General features: G+C 45.5%; 1 protein-coding gene across 1 annotated transcript in view; it reads right to left on the reverse strand.

Annotated features, from left to right (window-relative positions):
- LOC142582086 (cytochrome P450 4V2-like) overlaps positions 1–16,393 on the reverse strand; it is a 62,323-nt gene extending 45,930 nt beyond the window's left edge. Inside the window, exon 1 of the mRNA XM_075691515.1 lies at positions 16,024–16,393. Within this exon, the coding sequence (XP_075547630.1) occupies positions 16,024–16,234 (211 nt within the window). The 5' untranslated portion in view covers positions 16,235–16,393. The remainder of the gene's footprint in view (positions 1–16,023) is intronic.
- Positions 16,394–24,034: the final 7,641 nt, after the last annotated feature.

Below are 24,034 nucleotides of genomic sequence, written 5' to 3' on the forward strand. Positions count from 1 at the left end.
AAAAGGAACAATAGGTGGCTGCACCGTAATGTATCGTTTCAAATGTAGGATGTTCCATATATCACTTATTTTGGGAATTTGACGTATCTTGCATTAACGTCGTAATAGTTTGGTGGCCGCAAATGCCACTCATAATGCTTAGAAATTACTGAAGTTATTATTCAGTAACAAAGGGAAAAGAGTGACAAACCCGTGTCAAATAGTGCGCCAAAGAACTGATTTTAAACAAGCAGCTCAAGCATGTGTATACAGGGTCGAAAGCGTGGCAGTTTGGGCGAGATGGTATGTCATGAATTTTTTAGGCTTGTTGCGCAGCTCAGAAAGAGCAAAAAAGGAAGGAGGTAGGGGTAATGAAAGGGAACGGAAAACAGAGTGAGCTCACGGCCCCGAATACACGCAAAGTGCCTCGAGCGGCCAGTCGCGCGGCAATTTTGCGTGTATTTGCGGGCTTCTTTCACACTCGGAAAAACACTTTTATGTAACACGTATTGAGCAACAGAAAGCCGTGTCGGGAGTTTTTGATGTCGCTCTACAATTTTCTCATCGGCACTTTCCATCGAATTATAATATTTGAGAAATTGATTAATTATGTAGGACTAGTTATCTAATTAGGCGGAATGAGAAACAATAATTATAGTATCTGCAAGCAACGGCAAACAACATTACCTTGGTTTTGTCCAGCTGCGTGGCATTCACATATTTTTTAACTCTGGCTAAAGTTAGCTGGGACACCCTGTATATCTTACACGACTACTGTGCCACCTTCGTCCTCCAACGCCCTCCGCAGTTGATGACAATCACACCCTTTGAGTACTTGTTCATATCTTGTCCATGCCCTTTTGACAACAAACGCTCCCTCGACGCACCCCTTGGGTAAGCAAGCCTCCACGGCGCGCAAGTTCCTTAGTGTTCCTCCACTGCACACACTTAGTGGCGATATATTCTTTAAGACGCAAGCTACTGTCACTTCAACAGGCCCGCGATATTTCCCGCCTTTATCCAGTGTGGAGGTACACGTTTCTATTCCGACAGCGGTTAAAATACGAAATTGAGTTGACTGTTCCCGCGCTTTCTACTACACCGTCGTCGTCAAGCCACCTACTCATGCTCAGCTTCACCCTCGCCATATTGTTATACGCGTAAAGATATGACAAAATAATTCACCAACGATTACGATACCCAATAATGAAATTTGAGCCCAGCTCTATACGTGGTTTCAATTCGCGATGTATTGACTGGCGTAGACAATCTGTCTCGTGTGGCACGTTGCAAACGGAGCGAAGCGTTGCAAACCAAGGAACACCCAAGCACAACGATAGCGGTGAGCATAGTCGGCGATCGTCGAAAATCTGATCTGTGGTTCAAGCGCGTCGACTTTTATACATGAGTCGTCGAAGGTTCTAGTGTAATCGCTGGTGCGCACGTGGCTTCCAAAAAGTACTACACAATTCGCGTCGCGTATACAAACAGATTACAAATACTATGGCGCAATCTCGTAGTCTCGTGCGGTACTCTGCTTTTCTCCTCACCCTCAAGCCATACTCTTTTCCTCCGCTTCCAGCCTCAGGCTTCCACTGTAGCCTCCTAATTCCACTTTCCTTCTCGCGCTCTCTTCTTTCATCTCCCGCTGCGTTCCACGTTCACTTTGATCTGTCGCTGTGCTCGTTCACTCGGTTACGCCAAGGAAAGACGCCGAGGCACGCCGACGCTCAACGCAGGAATGGATACCTAAGAGCTGCGCTCATCAAACAACAACAACAACAACAAAAAAAAAAGTTCACCACTATCACTGAGGTTCGAGCTCGTGCTGCTGCGGCAATGTGCGGTTGCAGGCCAGAATGCTAAAACCATAACGCTATCACGCAGCTTTTCCCCTTTTCATGCATGGAACACAAAACTGACAATATTATAGCACATGGCTACAGACTCAGTCAAGACTTCTATAAGTACACACATGCGTCCAACGAGTGCATCCAGTTCGGCGAAAATTCCTGCTCAGCTTACACACTTCTTATACACTGTCGTTTGACAATTTGTGAGTGATATTGCGATCGACACAGACATTGACAGCGATGCCGCCTGCGCTTGTATTTTCAGACGCAGTGCAGGCAATACTGTAGTGGACGAAAGCAACGTTAAGAAGTTATGCTTGAAATGAATCGATCATTCCCGGCGTTCCTGCCGCCGCTTCTGTTCCCTACACTCTTCGAAAGTTCATCCATGCGTCCGGAATGTTGCACTGCTGGGAGTGCCAATAGCGGCACGCTCTGCTTGCACTACAAAATCCCGTTCTATACTCATCATAGATAGCTTTAGGATGCGAGGCCCAAAGGCTTTGCGGACCCAAAGGAATAGCGTCAGCGTCACTGGGCATGCTCGCGACGCAATGAAAGTCTAGCTTTTGCGTCGGCGTCGCTATTTCACGGAAATATCGCACTGACCCAAATTTTATGCAAGCGTTTTGCGTCAACGAACCGGACGGCATCCATCGAAGCGATGGCTCTCGCCTCGTTTCACATTCGACCCCACTCCTCGTCAACATGCATTCATCAAAAGCAATGAACGATGTCATAGGCTTTCGCTTTCAGTCATTTCACGTAAAAATCCGTCTCCATTCTACCCTATGAAAGTGGATGTACAGCGAAGCTATTGCCGACATTAGACAAATACCACCGCCCCAACTGACGTTAGATAACGTTAGACAACCACGAGCTGCCGATGTAATACATTTATTTCGTTATAGTTATAACAATGGCCTTGTGGTCCCTGTGATGCACGGCGATGGGTTCGCCGACCACATTGGACATGTTTGCAGCCAAGACCAAATACAGGCACGATCTGCGCTGCGTTGTTTGTTGCGTTGTGTCGTTGAAGCTGGACCCCTTGCGTAAGAAGTGCCGAGAGTTTGGCCGCACGCCGCTTATGGTCGTATTGCCGTTTCTTTTCCCTCTGCCATTGTTGGTGCTCACGTTGCTCCTCGGCAGACCTACGTATACGTGGCCTATCCACAGCGCAGCCGCAACGACACTGAAATCCGTTGCTAGGCTACTTCTCCTTGAAAAGGCTCCCCGCCATCTGCCATTGGGTTGCGCCGATTGACGTCAATCCACACGCCGCCAACTGCAGGTGCGCTCTGTATAGTGGCGTTAGCTCATATGCCCCCTTTTCCAGCTGCCGTTTGAGGTAGCTATGTCAGAGGCCGTGGCCGCTAGGTGGCGGTACTGTTTTTGGACAGTGTTTGCCATAATGTCGACTACGGTCGCAGTAGACGCTTTGCAACAGATGCAATGGACAGAGCGCCCACACATCAAGGAAAGATACATTGCATGCACACGTACGTCTGCCGCGCACGCACGTGTGCGGAAGTGCAGCATACGTCCTCATTATTCTAGGCCCCACCCCTAGCGCTAGTGCCTCATTGAACTAACTGAATATTTTGAAAATGAATTGCGTCAAAAAATTGCTAAAGAACGACTTACAAGTTGCAGACATGATAGCTTCAGATTGCAATTCGAATATAAGAGAGAACATAACTATGTTACACGGGAACTCAAAGACAAATCCATTTCTCACCTGCCGTTTCAAGTCTGTCTGAGTGACCGCGGCCGCCAGGTGGTGGTACTGTTTTTGGATGAGCACCAGACGACGAAAAATCCTGATCAACTAGAAGCTAACAGCTTCACTGTAAAAAAAGGAACTGTTTCGCTAAAAAGGCGAAGTATCGATTGCGCTAGCAAATTAGTAGAAAGCTATACGAAGTAAGGATAGTAGCTTTATCGGCCGTATAAACTTGTAAAATTTGCTTACCAACTAAATGAACAAGCATGGTGTCACGCAAGCACAAGCAAACATGAACACATCTCACTCAATGATCGCCGAAACTCGCTGTCAAAACGCTGGAGTGAGGAAGCGCGGCAGCAGCAGCGAGCGAATTGACCTTCGTACTACCTCTCGCCCCAACGCGAACTTTCCCTTTTTCATAAAATCTACTACCACAACGCATCTCTTCGCTCTCTTTGGATCCACCCTGCGCCTACGTCAGGTACATAAAGTTAACGTACCCCGTCATAACACCATTGCGGGCTCACAATCATTCCTTCGTAGGACTTCGGTCGACTGGAATAATCTACCTACATCATTAGTAAGCATAAGTGACCCCACTCTTTTTAAGAATGCACTAATCAACATAAAATAATGTATGGTGGCAAATGGCATAATCACGTATTTTTCGTGAACATTAGGGACATTTAGCAGTGCCATGCTACCGTACGGTAACTGCGGCAATACCGTACCGGTCGAGGACTGCGCATGCGCACACTTTACCGTACGGAAAGACTTTCCGTACGGCATGCTGGACGGTAAGGAGGCGGTAAGGCTCGGCTCGCACCGTGCTTTGCGAGCCGAGCCGCAGCTAGCCAAAACAGTGAGAAACTGGTGTTGTGCATGGCCCCGTCTCGCTTGCTTTTTCACCATGATAGAACCAAGGCAAGAGTTCACTTCAATTCACCTTCTGCGGCGCGACGAAGCGACAGCAAGTATGACAGCCCATCTAACCGGAATGTAAACTTGGGCTTAACTGAACTGAACTTGTGGCCGTACGTACGCTTCGTAACAGGCGATTAATGTACTCTGGCTGAATGAGAAAGAAATATTAAAAGAAGAAGAAATCGTCCGAAAGAATAACAGATAGTAAAAAGTAACATTAAAAAAAAACACTTCAGATAGGTGGCGCCATCTAGTGATGCGGAGTTTACTTAGAGGGGACGCAGAGTTTTTATTGTAGTGTCTAACTATATTCTGCTTATCTGCTGGTGTAAAGTGTCGGCAGTGGTGCAATTTACAGCAGACAAACCCTATTTTATGTATTGATTAGATAGGAACACCTATGTAACAAAAAAGGTTGCACGTGTTCCAGGACAAAGTCTGCTAAGAGCATATATCAAGGCGTTCCTCAGGGCTCGATTCTTGGCCCGCTGCTATTTCTGCTATTTATTAACGACCTACCTAATGTTCTGACCAATTATATGCAGATGGCACGACTATTTTTACTTGGGCTAACAATGTCGACGAGCTACAGCGAAATGTTAACGTTGATCTGCATAACATAACTTCCTGGTGTCAAAAGAACATGTTGCGCATCAATCCGCTAAAAACGGTCTTTATGGTTTTTCATTCCTTCCCGACACTAATTTCGAAGTCTATATCGGAGTGTCTTGAAAACAACTTAATACCAATATCTGATAGCACTAAGTTTCTTGGCGTAGTTTTAGACAGGCATCTGAAATTCAATCTTCATGCGCAGTCACTTGTGCGTAAGATATCGTTTAGAATACGAGCCATAATCAAAACCCGCTCATATTTTCAGCCACACATTATCCATTCCCTTTATCATGCCCACATTCACAGCCATTTATCTTACTGCATATCAGCCTGGGGAAACACATACCTCGCTCACCTCAGCCAACTTCAACGCCTGCAGAATCAGGCGATTCGCCTCATGACTTTCAGCCATTTCCTATCGAATGCAACGCCACTTTATTGCAGTTTAAACGTTAATCCTCTTTATCAGCTCTTTCAATTAAAGTTAGCGATCGTGATCTAAAAGTTATTTCGTAATATTGCACACATAGATGGCTTTGTTATTGAAACTTTTGTAAATACTAACACTACTAGGTTCTCTGAACTCGATAATCGTCTTTTGCCTAAAGTGCGCCCAAACTATGGTAAGTTCCACTACCACATTTGTGGGAATAAAGCTATGGAATTCTATTCCACATACCATTCAATCATCCCCCACAGAGCATATATTCAAGAATCAAGTTAAGGAATACTTTATGCAGCAACTCTCTTAATCCTAACCACTGCTTTCGCGATTGTAATCCTAATTGACTTAGCTATTATACTACATGTTATATTACTCCTATTTTTATTGTATTGTACATTTGCATTGCTTGTTCACTACTGAAGTCTTCTTCGCATTTTTTGTCTTACTAAACAGTTTTATATTCTTGCTTTTTCGCACTGTTTCTCATTTTTTCAAATTGTCTGTGATGCCACCGTAACCAATGCTTGATTTGTATCGTTTTTTTTTCATTTTGTTCATGTATGGGAGTCCCCCTGACAGTTTGTAACTTTGGGACTCCCTGTGTAGTGCTAATTTTGCATACAATTCTTGTAAAACTGACATCGTTGATGATGAATAAACTTGAACTTGAACTTGAAAAGTGTCACAAGATGTCGCTACCGGGCTTGTGAGTGGCGTCTAGGTTAGTCGTAGCCGGGTACTTCTGTAAAGTATAATACCTGCGTGGACAAGCTAAAGCTTTCTGATATTAGCCAAAATTAATATTTCGCGATCAGCACATAGTCATTGTAGTCTGCAAAGCGCCAATGTTAGCCGCTATCATCATTATCACATTACCGTACGAATCGAGCGGCACACGCAGCTAAAACATATTCGGTCATCGCGGTATGTTAGTACGGAACGGCAATACCGTACCGTATACAGCACTTACCGTACCGTAATACGGCACTGCTAAACCTCTGTATTGTCTGCTTGCTAAAGTGCACTCTTTCTGTATTTTCATACAGAAAATCTCTGTTGTGGTTGTTATGAACGCATTACTAGTTTTTTCATATCGCTTCTGTTCCCTGCAATGTGAATTATTTGAAATAATCCTGTATTTCTTACTATTGGAATGTAGTCTCGCCCCTACCCTCTGAAATGTACAATCATGTACCTAGAGAGTATCACAAATAAATAAATAAATAAATAAATAAATAAATAAATAAGCGACGAAAACACAGCGCACCCTAAGCTATCAGCCCTCGGAGTACCCTGTCCCTATCGCAGATCGCTTTCAAGTTAGGACCTGCGCGATCGTGCCATACTCAGCAGCCGTGGAAGAAGAACGACCCCCTCCCCCTTCCTCCACTTCCCCGGTGCCTTACGCACGATGGAAGAGGTGCGCTTCCTTTCCGGTTTCCTGCATTGCGCGCGCAAGTTTCAGCCTCCATCGTCGGCTCACCCGCGCACACTTTCACTCGCGCATAATGCATACGACGCGCGGCGACAATGTTATCGCCTTTGGACCTTATACAGAACATCACGACGACGGCGACGGCAGAAATGCACCGTGAGTGTCCATATAATTGCTATCGCAATAAAAAAAGGGGTTCAGCGGGAAATTATTGCTATTTCTTAGATCGATAGCCAAACTTGTAGGGCGCCAGAGCTAACACAAACGCATCTAGTTGCAAGGCAGAGGCCCGTCTCGTTGCTAGGTCGGCGAGACGATTGAATTTGGAGCTTAACGTGACAAAATTGATTATAAACACTGTACCGTAGTTCTCATACTTGTTAGTGATGAAACACGCATTGAAAGAACAATTATTTTGCTGTGCTTTAGATTACTTTTTGTTAAAGCATACTTTTTTCGCTCGTCGAAGCACTGCGAGTGCACGGCGCAAAGAGCGACAGCTAAACCTTCTACTAAAACTCGTTCCGCTCACGTGACGCAGAGAGCGTCGGATCCTTTTACTCTTGTAGGTCATTTTTGTGTCAGGCCAATCTCCCCATGAAATATGGGCCATGGCTTGAGAACAAAATCGCGCAGTAAAAGTGTCCTGGTGTGAGACCCTGCTGTTGCTGCTGTCGCAGTAAATTAGTTCAGAGCCACATAAACGAGAAGAAAGGGGTTAACCGAGGGGCCCGATATTTATTAGTCATATCATAAACACTGACACCAAGGACAACATAGGGGAAATTACTTGCGCTCAAGTAATTTTTCCCTATGTTGTCCTTGGTGTCAGTGTTGGTTGGCTTCTCATGATATGACTAATAAATATCGGGCCCCTCGGTTAACCCCCTCTCTTCTCGTTTATTACATGACGAGGGTCTCGAATCCGGTAACATTGATGCCCTCAGATAGCATGTGTGGGTTTATTGACCGGCTGCCTTCACCCAAAAAGATCACGTTCTCGTGATGCCTGCTGCAGAAAGGATGTTCCACATCCGCCGCCAAGGTCTGTGAGTGGTGGCGCTGGTTAACACTCCCAGGGTTCTACTAGGTAACTTAAATACCCAAGGAAGTGGATGGGGAAACGGCGCCGCGGTAGCGCAATTGGTAGAGCATCACACGCGAAATGCGAAGGTTATGGGATCGTTCCCCACCTACGGCAAATTGTTTTTCCATCCACTTTCATTTCCATTAATTTATCATTCTTTATTTCATATATTAAGCACAAGTACGTTGTCCTTGGTGTCAGTGTTTGTTGGCTTCTTATAATTCAGAGCCACATGAATTATTTGCACCTCATTCTTATTATTAGGTCTACTGATTTTTAATAACCTCTTTCATGAAAGAAAAAAAAAGATTGGAAATGAAAAGATAGGGAGGTTAATCAGCCCAAGTTTCCCTGACTGCCATGCACTTGGCAAGGAGAAGAGGAGGAAAGAAAAAGAAGGAGGGAAGCAAAAGTCAGGGCCTGCACGTACACACATGCAGAGGAGTTCATCGTTCAGCCAGTCACAAGCGGTGACCCAGTGAAGTTGAACGCTAAAAGTCACGTTTTTTTTGCCACAAGTTCAAATACACACAATAGGAAGACACGGAAGAAAATGCGGGTGGTAAAAACTTGAGACAAAAAAACATGTCTTTCAGCAAGCACTAACTAGGCCAACAAGCTGTGAAGTTGAACGTGAACCGAAACCTGAGGCCGAGGTTTGGGTTCCGTTCATGCGCATTTCTGACACACCGCAAGAGCCTCTTGGTTTATTTAGATGAAATTGGAGGAAATTATTGGCACTTAGTGTGTCTGGCCTTTTCAATGCAACGGGGTGCTGAGTGAATAAAGAAGGTTGGCACGCGATGAAATCGTCCAGATACAATGAGGCATTTCTCGAGCATACACGGTACGCTCCTTTACGTACAGAAAGAGAGATAAACAAAAAAAAATATTACAGAGATCTCCACTGCGATGACATTATGTATGCGTTCCTAGACGATTTAAAAGAAGACGATGAAAAGAAGTAGCCGGGTGTGGCCTGCAGAAGTCCAGTCAGTGTGGCGTATCCAAGCAGCTACAGCTTGTTTACGCTTCGTCCTAACCAAGACTTTTTTCGTTCCTTGCGTATGCGTGCGTGAACTCATTTGGGCTCGCCGCTGCGTCAACTCGCCATCCTTTCCAATGTGCACGCGCGTCTGTGGCACGCGAGGGAGCTCACGCCGCTCTTCTTACACAGCGATCACCGCATTGCGGTTTGCAGCAGGACATCGCATGTGGGCGTTTAGCACCCGGCACAGTGCATCGTAGCGCGCTAGCACCTCCCACGCCGAGCTTGTTGGACAGTCCTCGAAGTCGGAAGATTTTGTTTGGTGCGTCCATGGTTTTGTCAGCTAACACCCCGATGCAGCGACATGTGTGACGATGTAGGTTTGTAGATTAATAAAATCTATAGATCTGTACATTCTGTAAAAATTCTGTAAAAAAATTCGATATTTGTAGATTCATAAAATGAATCTACTTCCCAGCGCCCATAACACCCACGTACCGTAGAGTGTCATAATGCGAATATTGAACGAAATCTGGCGCTAGTGTCCGCGTGCGCCCCCAGCATCATGACTGCTCAGCTAGCATCGAAAGGGTTGGGCAATACATGCAGTTTCTTAAACTTCAAACGTCTTGGCTTGGAACAGGGTGATGGATTTTGCTTACAATACATAGCCTATACATTTAGCAGTAAGCATGCTAAATGATGTTTTGTTTATCCATATGGTAAAAATTATGCGACGAATTTGATTAATATTGAACGTAAATATTTAACTGCTTCGAAAAGAAATACTAAGCGCTATGAGGCCGGACCGTAACGCTACTAAGTCATTAAAATAAACAGCATTAGAAGCTGCAGTATGCTTTCTCAACGAATCCATGCCAAATTGTCAAAACATTAATTTGCCACAGTGGCTCAATACTTGCAGTGCCAAATTTTCCTCGCAGTATAAAACACGCGCTTCAAAGAATACCGTTTCTTCACTAGTGCTAGGATCGCACTAGTCGATTCGTGATACGACCGCCGGTGCCGATTGCTACAAGCATATCACGTGCGTATATCTAGCTGTCGCTGTAAAATTTATGGTGCCTCCTTTTCTACGAGTGCCTAATGAATGACAGATGTTCAAAAGAACAATTTGGAAAAGGTTTGGAAACGGAAATAGAATCAGTCACTGTTTTTATTCAGACTCAGAAAATAGGGATATACGCTGCTTTCCAAGGACTCCTGGCTGTCAGTGGGGAATGACGCAGTTAGTCTTTGCGCAATATCCTAGGCACGCTATTTCTTAAACGATACGCACCTTGCTAGAGAATAACGAAGGAGGGCACAGTCTTGAACACCGACACTTGTCTTGCACGGGCATGTTCTTTATGGATTTATTACAGACAGATCACAAACACGAAGATATTTGCAAATATTTCCGTACTATCACAAAACCTTGCTAACATAAATCTGATTAGTTAACGGCCGGTGCTGAGCAGCGAGAATGAAATTCATTTTCGATAGAGTCTATCGTTTCTGGCCGGTTACTCCCCTTTCGTCTTTTCAGCCGTTAGTAAACGACGCGAACATATCTGATGTTTCGGGATAAAGAACATGCATGTACTACTTTATATTACTTTTTTTTCTGCTACTTCACTCATTGTGGAATGGGCCAAGAGGTTATAACGGTCATAGCAGCCATGAATGTTCATTATCCTGGGAAGACGAAGCGCTACGACTCTCACTTTGCTTTTTTGAGTTGAATAGAAGCACTGGAAAGGGAAGCAATGAGCATCAACAACCAAGTAGGTAGGTAGGTATTAAACTTTATTGAGGTCCGGAAGAATTTTCACTCCGTTTCTATAGGCAAGTGAAAAAGAAATACGTCGCTCTAAATTACTGTTGGAGAGCAGGTAAGATCGTTCTAAGTTAAATTTGATCAAGCAGTTATAATCTTAATCATATGCTTCCCCTTGCCCCCCTACCCCTAAAAAACAATAAAAAAAGAAGGAAATCCTGGCGCCCCGCTCTATTGATTCAAATACAAAATAAATTTTGTCGGACACTTGTGTCATATAACTTGCTTGTATGACAGACAGCAAGACTAGTGTGACGTGGCCTGGTGATGCCTACTGACGCTGCATGGGACACACTATAGCCACTTAAAAATCACCAACTGCTGATCGCTGCACCTTTATCGATTTATTTTTACACTGCAGCTGTTGCACGCCCGTTCACGCAGCGAGCTTGGGCACCGGGCCGAGTGAACGAACACAGCGAAGGAAGAAAAGTGAATATAGAACGCAGCGAGGGATGAAAGGCGCGAGGAGGAAAGCGGAGGAGAAATGTGCAGCGCAACCATAAGGCGGAAAACGGAGGTAGGAGGGCATAGTGAAAGCGTGAGAAGAAAAACGTAGTGCGGCGACGATGGCTAGGAGATGGCGCCACATGGCGTCGTCTGGGTGGTCTGTCAGCGGCGGCTGCTGTGAATCGCGTCCACGCGTCAGGCACGCGCTGCGTCTGGCGATCTCCAGATTAGCGAGGCAGTCGCGCCATACCTCGCTCTGTTTGCAACGTGCCGCACGAGACAGATAGTCGGCGCCAGCCCAATATATCGCGAAATAAAAACACGTATACAGCTGCGCTCAAATTTCGCATTAGGGAGTATCGTAATCGGTGAATTTTCTTTATTTCGAGAGGATTTGCAGCGAGGCATATGGGGAATATAAGACAATCAAATAAAAGCGAGTGACTCTGCACCTTTATGCAAGCGGAGAAGTAACCTTGACGGCGTCGAGGATGCTTGATGCCTCAAGAATGTTCCTCATTGAAGAAAGTACACTTCACTGAGGCACGAAAACTCATAAATACTTCGACTGAATGTATTTTTGAGCGCTCTAGAAGTGCTACAAAACCCCGCCAGATAGCGTTCAAGCTGCACTTTGAGACTCAAGCAACTATAATAATGAGAGCTAGCCTTTGATATACACACTGGAGAATCCACTGTATACAACATCTCAGTCGATTAATATAAATCCTGGTTGTCGCGTTACACCCCCCTTGAAGCCCAGCATTGAGGCCTTTGAAACGAGGGGTTGAAGATACAAATACAAATAATACTCGCACGTTTAACGACTGTTTGTCTTTCGTGGAACAACAACAGCTGATGAGAAAACGCCTGATGATGCGGGCATGTTGCTCAGTCTCGTTTGAAGATTGGCAAGACTAGAAGATGCGTATCGACGCATCGATCGTTCATTAATCGATCCTGCAGTACTGATATGGATTTCATGGGGCAAGTGGGGCACTGGTGTTGTGCCATAAGGACACAACAAAGTCATACAGAGACTTACGAAGACCACAATAGGCAAGATTCTATGACCAGCGTGAATTCAAGCTCGAGAAAGGGCGGCTGTGCCCGAATTAGGTACCAGCAGCAAACAGTCACCGGCGAAAATAGACATCACTATTGAAAGACTTGGTAGTTCATAGAAATAACTCTTATCGCTACAAAATAAACTGAGTTGGAAATCTGCGCTCATTTGTTCCTGTCCTTTCTTTGTGTTCTGTATGGTTAATAACAATGGCGTCAGTAATAAGTAGGTAAGTGAAGGCACTAAACGAACAAGCCGCACAAGCCACAGCCGTGCGGCGACAACGGGAAGATGATAATGACGCATACAGCGTGAAGCCATGTTTCAACTGATTATGCAATAACTTGGCGGCAAGTGAACTTAAAGAAGTGGTTCAATTACAGAAACTTTTACTTCATCTATACATCGCTTGTTTTTGTGCAGTTGTGCAAACGTGAGCCTGGTTAGCTTAAACGCGGGAGCAAAAGTCTGCGAATACAACCAGTACTGCTTAGCGACGCTTCTGAGAAACTTTCGCGCATGTACATTCCGTGTGTAGAAACAAACGCTTTCCATGTGGGCGCGCCGGCATCCTTTCTTGTTGTCTTTTAATGGGCCTCGAATTGCTCTGGCGAGCGTAAAATGTAACGTTGTCGGTGCTGAAATGCTTTATATGTACATTCCTTGACTGACTTGTAGGTCTTTGTGGTTGCACCCAGACTCAGTTTCTCGAAGTACGCCATTCTTTGAATGCTCGCGTATCCTCTGGGCAGCCTCTGTATAGAAGTACAAATACCTTTTATTTGATTTGTGAGATATGCATGCTGCTATGTTTTCGCGAGTTCTTTGGATCGATATATACAGAAGTGGCGCTGTACGCGGTAAGAACGCTTAAACTGGGCCTGTTTTCACACAAATCTAGAAAAATGATTACGTGCGGGTACAGTGATGCACCAAGAAATTCAATACACGGGAGAACAACGACGCTGCTTATATAACAAATATACAGTTTTTTTTTGTTGGTGCAAAAACGCAGCCAGGTTTTCTCTTTCTTTTTTCGTGCAGATGTCACTGGACTCAGTTGGCGTTTGTTGGCGTTTGTTGGCGTTTGTTGTCTCAATACGGCGCACTCGATTAAACTGCGATGACGCGCCTTTGTACATAAACTAGTTCAACTGAAAAGTCAATGGGAGGAGGCGTTTCATAGCAAAGCCTTCTAAAAAAATGTCAATAGACTTCAGCATTTCCTGCGGCTAGGAACACGTTTACTGCGACAGAGGCTCTCACAGCGCTCACCGCCTTCTAGCATGTATGCTTGCTTGATTGCCAGCCTGCTCCTCAAATGATGGCTCTATTTTCACAAAATCAACTTCTCCTTTTTGATGGTCACAAGGGCGTCCTCATCAGCCACATAGCTGTTTGTTGCGCCCTCCGAAATAAATTGACAAACCACTCTCGGAATATACATGCGGCAAAAAGAAAAAAGAAAGAGCGAGAGAACTTACAGCATCGAGAGCGAATGTTGCGCTAAACGTGGCTCCCAACCGCACATTGCCGCTGGGGGATGAGTTTTGCTTATCTTAGCTATATGGGCCGATGGAGATTGAGGAGGTGGCCTGAGAACGGGACTATCGGAAAGGACGGACGGATGCAGTCAGGAAACCCAGTTTCGTGCTTTTGACTGCTCTCGCACTAAATGATCCTTTCTGTGACATGGCTCGCTTAATGGGACGCCCCACTATGCACGGGGCCTTATACTGCGCACGAGCGAACTCTTCGATGCGGTAAAGGAAATCTGCTGTGAATGCCGGCTGCCATGGGCTGTTGTGTTACACATGTGCTGGCGGCTTTGCGAAGTAGGGGCCGGTAGTAAAGCTACGAGGACTATTTTCAAAGAAGGTTGTGATTGTCTTGAAAGTGTGCGGAGTATGCTAGCACAAGCTATAAACGTGCCTGCCAGATCCCAACGCCTTCCTAGAAGCAAGACTGAACTAGCGCGTCGGGGCGGAGAAGAGACCTTAGCGATAGTATTACACGCACCCATGAATGCTGGGAGCTTTACTGAGGCCTATAGTCCTCCAGGATGCCCAGGCCTGGATGAGACTAAATTTTTTCGAGTTATAGCGCTAGAGAGTTTCATGTGGCTGTTTTTTCATCCCTTATCATATATCGTACCCGGTAATGCATGCTATTACTGCAACTAAGGCTGACCTCTCCAGTTAGCGTTAAGCTTCCTCTCTTAATACCTAGATATCTGTTGCTGCTTGATCTGATTAACACGCGGATAAAAAGAAAACTGCAGTGACCTTAAGTGTAACTGAATCTTAAATGGCATAGCGCGAAACACGGAAAACCAAGACAGAAAAGAAGCCTCCGTGTTTCGTTCTCTGTCATTGTGTTCCGCATTTCCCGCGGTTGAACCTAAAGTTATCAACAAATATTTTTTGTGTCCACGAATATTATTTTACGCGTGAATCATGAGGCGGTAGCGCACAACTTCAAAATTTAGTGTCAACGTTTCAATAGTTGAGAAGAAAACGATCATTCTTTGACGCCCAATGGTGCACTATCATCGAATAGAAAAAGAATATTTAGCAAGCAGCTTAATGAAACTGATATTACTAGAGGCATTTGCACCTGGCCAAGCTTCTATTTTGGTAATTGCACGCGCTACAATAGGCACGTGCAAACTGTTGGCGGTGACACGAGCAGAATAACGAAAGTCCTAGATTAAACATGTGGGCCCCTTAATGGCGAACTGCACCTCCGTCGCGGGTCGGCCCGGCATTGTACTATATTCGGGATCGGCCCCCGTATGGGGAGTGCTTAAGCCTGCTTTACCTCCGCCGCGGGTCGGGCCGGTATTGCTCCATCTCAGTGATCGGCTCATGTTTGGGGAGTTTTTTTCGTACGACACGAAAATTTCCTTGAACGGTAGAGGTATACAGCTTCGCTGTAAAAATTAAGTGCCCCTTTCGTCACCATATTGCTCGACACCTACAAAAGAACAAAATTCGCAACATCACTGAGAAACGCTACAGCAGTAGACCACAGATGTCCAAACAAAGAAATCGGGCAATGTGAACAGAGAAAAAGACAGATATTGGAGATTTACTGGTTCGTCTATTGAATTCGAGTACAGAAAGATAATCATCAACTGGTAATGTAAATATAGGCGAAACACACACACACACACACACACACACACACACACACACACACACACACACACACACACACACACACACACACACACACACACACACACACACACACACACACACACACACACACACACACACACACACACACACACACACACACACACACACACACACACACACACACACACACACACACACACACACACACACACACACACACACACACACACACACACACACACACACACACACACACACACACACACACACACACACACACACTCAGAAAGCCCCTTGTGGCAGAAAAAGAACTTAGCATAAACTATAGCCCGTATACAGTACCGGAATTGGTGTTTCTTATTTGCCCACCACTCTTTGGGTACAGACGCCATGCTAACCTATCATCTTAAAAACCTTTCGTAATGGATCCTTTTGGAATTTCTTCGCACTTGAATGACAAGATACTCACTCGCTGTGATGGGAAGATTCCTGTCCATTTGGCGCAACGCGATCCAAGTATCGAGCAGCAGAGAGAAAGGCCATCTTTCCTCCACGTGTGGCACTTTTCGCAGGTAGTAATACATACGAATCCATTGCAGCGCAAGTCTTCCGCACAAGAACAAGATTATCACTAATGCAATGGTGGCTGCGATTTTTCCGATAGCGAGAAAGTATTGCATGCTGAGCAGGCAGGCCCACTCCTTATAAGTGGTTCACAATTCTGTCAGAGAGGAGTCTGAAAAGTAACGGCTTGGACGCTCTTTGAAGCCCACCTGAGCAATGGATGGCTTCCTCAGAGGCCCGCAAATTCCGCTAGCGGACAGCCGGGTGCACTGCGGAGAACGGAACGTATGATGCAAGGACGGTTTCCTTGTCGCCGCATATTGGATTGGAAGCCAGCGCCTCTCTCATTTGCCACACAATTGATCCCGCTCGAGTGTTCATTCGTCCGTGAATGTCCCATATCTGCGTCACAGCGCTGCACCCCCCCCCCCACCCCAGCTTCCGCCTCGCCGTCATGACCGCCGCTTTTGGGATTTTCCGAGTTTCTTCCGCCGGTAGACCAAGGCAACTTGTTGAAGACGCTTAGTTTGCTCGCTTGTCTTGTGTTTAGTGGAAAGTGACGACTAAGATGATAGCGTCGACTACCAATCGCAGTGTTTGAGTGGATACGGAGGTCTGCGGGGAACACGAGGTCACGCGTTCGAATCCCTGTTGCGGCGGTTGCATTGCGATGAGGGAAGAATTCACCCCCTCCCCTCTTATACCATGATATCACGGTCTAACATTCTTTCACACGTGAATAGCTTTACCCATCGCGAAGACATTTGAGGTTGTATCATCAAAGTGTAGTGCTAAGACTTCGCTTTATCACAATTAGAAGAGATTGAACAAAAATTTACCTCTGGAATAAAACAAGATAAAAAGAGAGGAATATCAATTGTGCGTCCTGATTATTATTTTTCTTTGTGTGTGTTTGTTACCTGTTCTTTTACGCTAACAATAATGGTTATTTGTCTCGAGTATATATAGGATGTGTGTCCCTGCAATCTTTCCTGCATGTCTTGCACTGACAGACACCACTTTCAAAGGGGCTATTATTTTGTGGCTACAGTTGCCTCACGTTTCTGACATTCCTATTATCGGTGTAGAGAAATGTAAAGAAATAAGGAGGCTGCCACACTTATTCTAATTTTATTGGTTGACAGGAAGTCACCGCAAACTGTCACTGAGCGTGTTCTTGCGAATATTGAGGTTTTCTTGGGGTGAGCTTTATTTCAAGTCCCTGGGATGGTCTGAGAACTATGCCAAGTTCCAGTTGTAACTCCTCTTCGCGAAGCTTCGAGTGAACCTCGAAATGACGCATAAGTTGAGCGACGACAACCTTCGCTTCTTGCACGGCAAAACGCTGACCTGGAAATAGTTTGACGCAATCAGCACATAGCGATTCCGGTGGGACATGGAGCGCAAATTAGTCAGCCATCTTCGCGTGGCAGTATAAACGAAGCTAAATCATCGGCTTATAGGTAATTACGAATAAGAAAAGTAACATGTACATGTTTTTTATTTTATATATAAAAAAAGACCTCTCCAGCATTTGAATATCATGCTGAGTAGCCGGTGTTGCCCGACATATATTTTTAGTCCATCGATGAAATAAGTCGACAGCGTGACTTCAATTTGTTTCATGCTCAGCTGCTGATTTTTTCTATTCTACGTCTCGCTCTAAATGCAGCATTGGATAAACGAGAGCTTGTGCCAGTGACTCCCCTCCTAAGCCCCTTCAGTAGCTGATAAGAGCCATAGCGTGCGCAAAATAACGCCGTTCTAGAGAAAAAAAAAAGCCTTTCCTTAGCCTTATTGTTTCATATCTAAAATAACAGAGCAAGCTTTCAATACGTTTTTATGAGTCAAGATAAAGAGCCTAATGACGTGTAGCTACTAATGGTCCATAATCACAACACTTAACGCCGTGGCTGTGATGTGTCCCGACAGAGAGGACAGAGCGGACAGAGGGGGCAGAGCGACAAAGCCACCGGGGAAAAGGAGGCCCAACTGGCGCTCCTCTACCAAGCACGGTGAGCTGCTGAGGCCAGTGGAGCCCGGAACTAGGGGCCCCACCCACCTGCTTTCCCAATCCTTTCCATTTTAGAATAAAGTTTCTCAATTAAATTTTATACTCAAGGCTTTTTTTTTAGTAAAGGGGGTTCAAATTGCTCTCGCGGTGATTGTCTCTTTTTCTTTTCTTGCTGTCAGCGCTTTGGTTGGAAGTACGGCGTAGTCTTCTCAAACCATTGTTAGTTTCCAAGGCCGCGAGATGAAAAAGAGCGCTAATACCTATGCAGTTCCTTGGTCCACCAAAGAAAGGCATGTAGGCGTACTGTGGAGGACGTGAAACGTCACTTAGGAACCTCTCGGGTGTGAAACAGCTTGGATTCTTGTGGAAACGGGGGTGGCGGTGCAAGAAATAGATGAGAACCAAGGCCATTGTTCCCTTCGGTATCAGTTGGGTTCCTGTGAAAGGGTAATGCAAAGTTCTGGGTGAAAACGATGTACCCGACTATAGCTACTTGCTTCGACAGTAGTTTTTTTATGCTTGCGCAGTACCAGTAAAACGTAACTCCCTGTCAAAAAAAATAATAACACAAAAAACATATGCGTTAACAGCCGGCCGTTGCCGATAACGTGGACCTGTAATTATGAAATCAATAGACTCCAAACAGGTAAGTTTGCTGCTCAGAGTGTGATTCCTTTTGGAAATCGCACCGCGGACAGAAACAAACCTGGTTGACAAACATCGAAAAAAAAATTTTTTCGTTTTGTAGGCATCTCACCTGATCGGCTCGTACACTGTTTTTCTGTTCTTATTTTGTCGCGCTGATTACAAGGTGTGTGCTCCAGTGTGGGAACTATGTCGAAGGGCACTTTATGACCATCACGTAAAGGCTTGTTACTTTAGCTCATGAACTATTTCTCAAATATTTTCTGCATGCCACTCTGGCGTTGATCTTTGTTGACTGGTTATGGTTTTCAATTTACAGCCAGAGTAGAGAAGAGTAGCAGGCGCCTTTGGTGCCATCATCTCCTTACAATGAATTAAGAACAACAGCAACGTTCTGATATTTCTCACGTGAGCCTAGAGTTCTGGGAAATAACACATACCTGGAACTTCACAGGGAAACGGCTAACATTACTGGACCTCGATATTTTAACCAGGCTAATCAAACTAGGAAACCATTTTCTTTTATTGATTGTGTTGATGCATGCTGCAAGGCGCTGACGGGGTGGTTCCAAGTGCAGGTGCCTCGTCGAATGCGGAAAAAAAGAATAAACCGCGCTGCTGTATTTACTCAGCCAACAGGGTTTGTCGTCGTTCTCTACATTGTGTGCTGTCACTGCACCGCAATTTAATATGTGCAAAATTTCAGGTGCCACGGTCGCGCCACTCACGAAGGCACGTTCAAAGTTTCCCCAGTGTGGACTCAGTGAATATTCCTAAGCATACATATTGTAAGATAGCGGCCAATGTGTTTGTAGTAATTCTTTCTAAACCACACTTTTTTCTTTGCATATTTGTGATTCTTTTTTTCCGACTGCAGATTACGTTGATTACTTTTTCTTTCCCCCAACCCCAATATTGTTGTAGGCCTACGTATACGCTCTCAGCTATGCATATGCGCATATATATGTGAACGCGCACGCTACTTTCCTTTAAAATATCGACTTCTCAATGCAAAGAAATACAGCGGCCAATAATGAGCTGATCTTAGAGATGCATGGCATCAGTGTGCATGATTTATCGATATCGGTCCTTGATTTTTGCATTTACTAACACAAATTTACGTATAAAACAGCTTGACATGCGACGCTTCCAGAATGGGACACTCTTATACCTATCCAACTTTCTCAATGGTCTTCAAGTAGACCTCCAACTACCCTATCGCTGCTTATTTTTATACCTGTAAAAGTAAGCTTCATCCGATGAACTTCAACCACTGTGTTCAACCAAACGTCACTGCTGCCATATTATCATTTGCGTGCACAATGCACTTGTCCTAAGATGACATGCGAGCCACGGGCACAGGGTGGTTTTCATTGTGCAGAAAGTAGGCTCTTTCCTCAGCGCCTGCCTTTTCTGATACTGGGGCTCCGTACCTTCAAGGGAAATAAATAAATCTATATCTGCATCTGTATTTAAGTTTATTAAACATATTGCCCCGCGTCACTGTCTTATGAGCCGTAATAAAGATTACATAGCCAACATTTAATGTCAGGGACTATACGAGGTGTATAAAAAAAGCTAAAGTGAGTGGCTCGACTCTTGTTTGACAACGGCGAAAAGGTGAGAACTGAAAAGAAGTGCATTCCCGCAATAACGTTAAACATGCATCGTCCCTTAAGCACATCGCTAAAGCTGTAATGGAGCTGCGCTCTCTCTGTAGCCAGGGCTCAACTGAGTAACACCGCAGCAGTATTCACCACGCGTATCTCGTCTCGTATTTGGAACAAAATGTAGTGAAATGTGCATGCGGCAGTCTGACGTGACTCTCACGTGACTGTATTAGTTCTTACCAATTTTCATATCCTCTTCTATGTAACGTCCCATGATAGGGACCGATGGATAAAGCCGCAATGTTTCCTGGAAGAAAAGGAAAAGAAATGGTCCTTCATTAACCACCTTCATTTGTTAGAAATGAAAGAAATCGATATTAAGAGGCGCACTTGAATCTCGAGGGTTCTGGAAATTATCATCGAGAGAACATGTTCTTGCAAACCATGAAGTGTTTTATGGATACGAAATAACACGAACAAAACAAACAAAACAAGTGCAAGCTAAGAGCGCAGCTTCCATACCTTTATGATGCAGCTCAGATACCTCATACTCCTCAAATCGTCGGTAGTTACAGGCCGGTGTACGTCTTCTCCGAAAATTCTGTCGATCTCATCGTGTAACGCAACTTGAACATCTCGATAATTTCCCAGCAGGTAAAGGCAGTAAGAGGCTAGTGCAGCGGTGGTATCATAGCCCTGTTAAAGAAAGAGGAAAGACAAGAACTTTATGTAAACTTAGTCAAACAATTTTAAGCAAGAAATTCACGCTGATTCTTCGGCTCGCTGATTGACTAGCGGCTCTGCAGGGGCAATTCACCTATCCACCGATATTCAACGAAGGTCATTCGTTGTCACCGAGGTTTCAAATGCCCGGCCATTGAATGATAGTCGCTTGAAAGTGAATAAATTGCAGTTTCAGCCGAACCGGAAAAACTTATTTTGTTCTTGCTATTACGAAAATACTTTCCACCGAAGAAAACATCGAAGTTATAGAGAGAGAGAGGAAAGGGGAAGGCAAGGAGGTTAACCAGAGAAAAAGATCCGGTTGGCTACCCTACACTGGGGAGAGAGGGGAGGGGGAGGTAAAGTGGTAACAAAGTAGAGATAAGGAAAGGAAGGAGCGTAGACACACAATCACAATCGGTCACTGGCACCGAATACTGTCATCGCACAGCACAGTGACACTTGCCGCACTATCAACATCTGTTCAGGCTACAGCCGCCTGTCCAATTCTGTCGCCCTCAAAAACCGCAACAGTGCCCTCGTCGCCCTCTGCTGCGATGGCTTGTGATGGCGGTATTTTAAAATAAGTTCCTCTGTGAGAGGTCTTTGGTCAAAGTGCGCTATCGCGGTTGCGAGTGATTGTCTCTGCAAATTATATCGAGGACAGTCACAAAGAAGGTGTTGAAAAGTCTCCTCGTTACCACAGTCCTCACACTTGGCGTCGTCGGCCCATCCAATTCGGTAAGCGAAAGACTTGGTGAAAGCCACCCCTAGCCATAGTCGACAAAGCAGGGTAGCTTCGCGACGGCAGAGTCCAGCTGGAATACAAAGGCGTAGAGGGTAGTCAAGATTCTGGCGTCGGTAGTCGTGAAAACTTCCAGCGTTCCACAAGGAGAACGTGATGTCACGGCTGATAATTCGAAGTTTTCGAGCGGCATCTGTCCTTGATAACGGTATCGGCTCCTCTTTGTCCCCTTGAAGAGCCGACCGAGCAGCGTTGTCAGCGTGTTCGTTCCCTATGACTCCGCAGTGACTTGGAAGCCACTGAAATGTCACGTGGTGTCCTTTCTCAGTTAAGGTATGAATGAGTTCTCTAATCTCAAATACCAGTTGTTCGTTTGGTCCGCGCCGCAGGGCCGATAGCAAAGATTGCAGTGCAGCCTTCGAGTCACTGAATATTGACCATCTTCGAGGTTGCTCTTGGCTGACGAGACGAAGTGCAGCGCGAAGGGCTGCAAGTTCCGCGGCCATCGGTGTCGTTGGGTGACATGTCTTGAAACTGATGGTGGTGGCTTTCGCTGGGAAGACCACGGCTCCAGAGGAACAGTGGAGAGTTGCCGATCCATCAGTATAAATATGTACGTGTTCGGCGTACCTCTCGTGTAAAAGGAGCAGAGTTAGTTGTTGAAGAGCAGGTGATGACAGCTCAGATTTTTTCCTGATTCCTGGTACGGTGAGGTGCACTGCGGGTCGAGCCAAACACCATGGAGGAATCGATGGCTTAGTTGCGGGGGTGAAGCCTGACGGGAGGCAGGTGTAATACTCCGAAAGCGTAGTACAAAATGCTGCCTGCGGCCTTTCTGACGGTAGTGTTGCCAGATGGTGGGAACAGGCACGGGCAACGTGCCTAATGTGCACTCTCAACACTTCTACCGCAATGTGTGTTTGTATAGGTTGGTCCCGAGCAAGCGCAATAGTCGCTGCTATCGATGTGCATTTTGGCAAACCAAGACAAACCCTGAGAGCCCGAGCTTGAATAGCCTGTAGAGCACGAAGATTTGTCTGGCAGGTGTTGGTCAGTACGGGCAAACTGTATCTCAAGAAGCCCAGAAAAAGAGCCCTGTACAATTCCAACATTGCATGCACTGACATTCCCCAAGTCTTTCCTCCCAGAAACTTGAAAAGTTGGGAGATTGCTGTCAGACGCTTTTTCAAGTAGGTCACGTGCGGGCTCCATGAGAGATCTCTATCAATGATTATGCCAAGAAATTTGTGAGTCTTCTCATAAGAAATTATCTGGCCATTTATTGATATGGCGTAGGGTGTCATTGGTTTGCGAGTGAACGCCATCAGTGCACATTTGTCTGACGAGATTTCAAGACCTTGGTTGCGGAGGTATATAGCTATTAGGGTAGCAGCTTTTTGAAGTCTTGCACGTATCTGAGGACGTGTCACACCTGAGGTCCATATACATATGTCGTCGGCGTACATTGATATCTTGATCGCTGCTGGCAGATGATCAACGAGACCAATGAGTGTGAGGTTGAATAGGGTAGGGCTTAGTACACCGCCTTGAGGAACACCTCGGTACGTGTAGTGTAGTGCGGTTTTACCATCACCGGTACAGACAAAGAACGATCTCATAAAAAGGTAATGAGAGATCCATTGGAAAACTCGACCACCTAGACCAACCATCTCAAGAGCATCGAGGATAGCCTCGTGAGATACGTTATCGTATGCCCCCTTGACATCCAAGAACAAAGCTGCACATAATCTTTTGCGTGACTTTTGAAGCTGGACGTACGTAGCGAGATCGACAACACTGTCTACTGAAGAGCGATCTCGACGAAAACCAGCCATGCAATTCGGTAACATGTTGTAGTGCTCCAAGTACCAATCCAAGCGGGCAAGGATCATCTTTTCCATTATCTTTCCCACACAGCTGGCCAGCGCTATTGGGCGGTATGAGGTGGGTTCAAGTGGGGACTTGCCTTGCTTCAGGAGAGGGACCAAGCGGCTTATCTTCCATTCTTCGGGAACCATGCCATCCTGCCAAGATAAGTTGTAGAGATGTAACAGTTCTCTCCGTGCGCCATCACTCAGGTTGTTCAAGGCGCGGTAGGATATTCCATCTGGTCCCGCGGATGAAGAACGCCTGCATAGAGCAAGAGCCGCTTCTAGTTCCTCCATTATGAAAGGAAGAT

The sequence above is a fragment of the Dermacentor variabilis genome, chromosome 1 (genome assembly GCF_050947875.1).
Source record: "Dermacentor variabilis isolate Ectoservices chromosome 1, ASM5094787v1, whole genome shotgun sequence".
Taxonomy (NCBI): Eukaryota; Metazoa; Arthropoda; class Arachnida; order Ixodida; family Ixodidae; genus Dermacentor; species Dermacentor variabilis.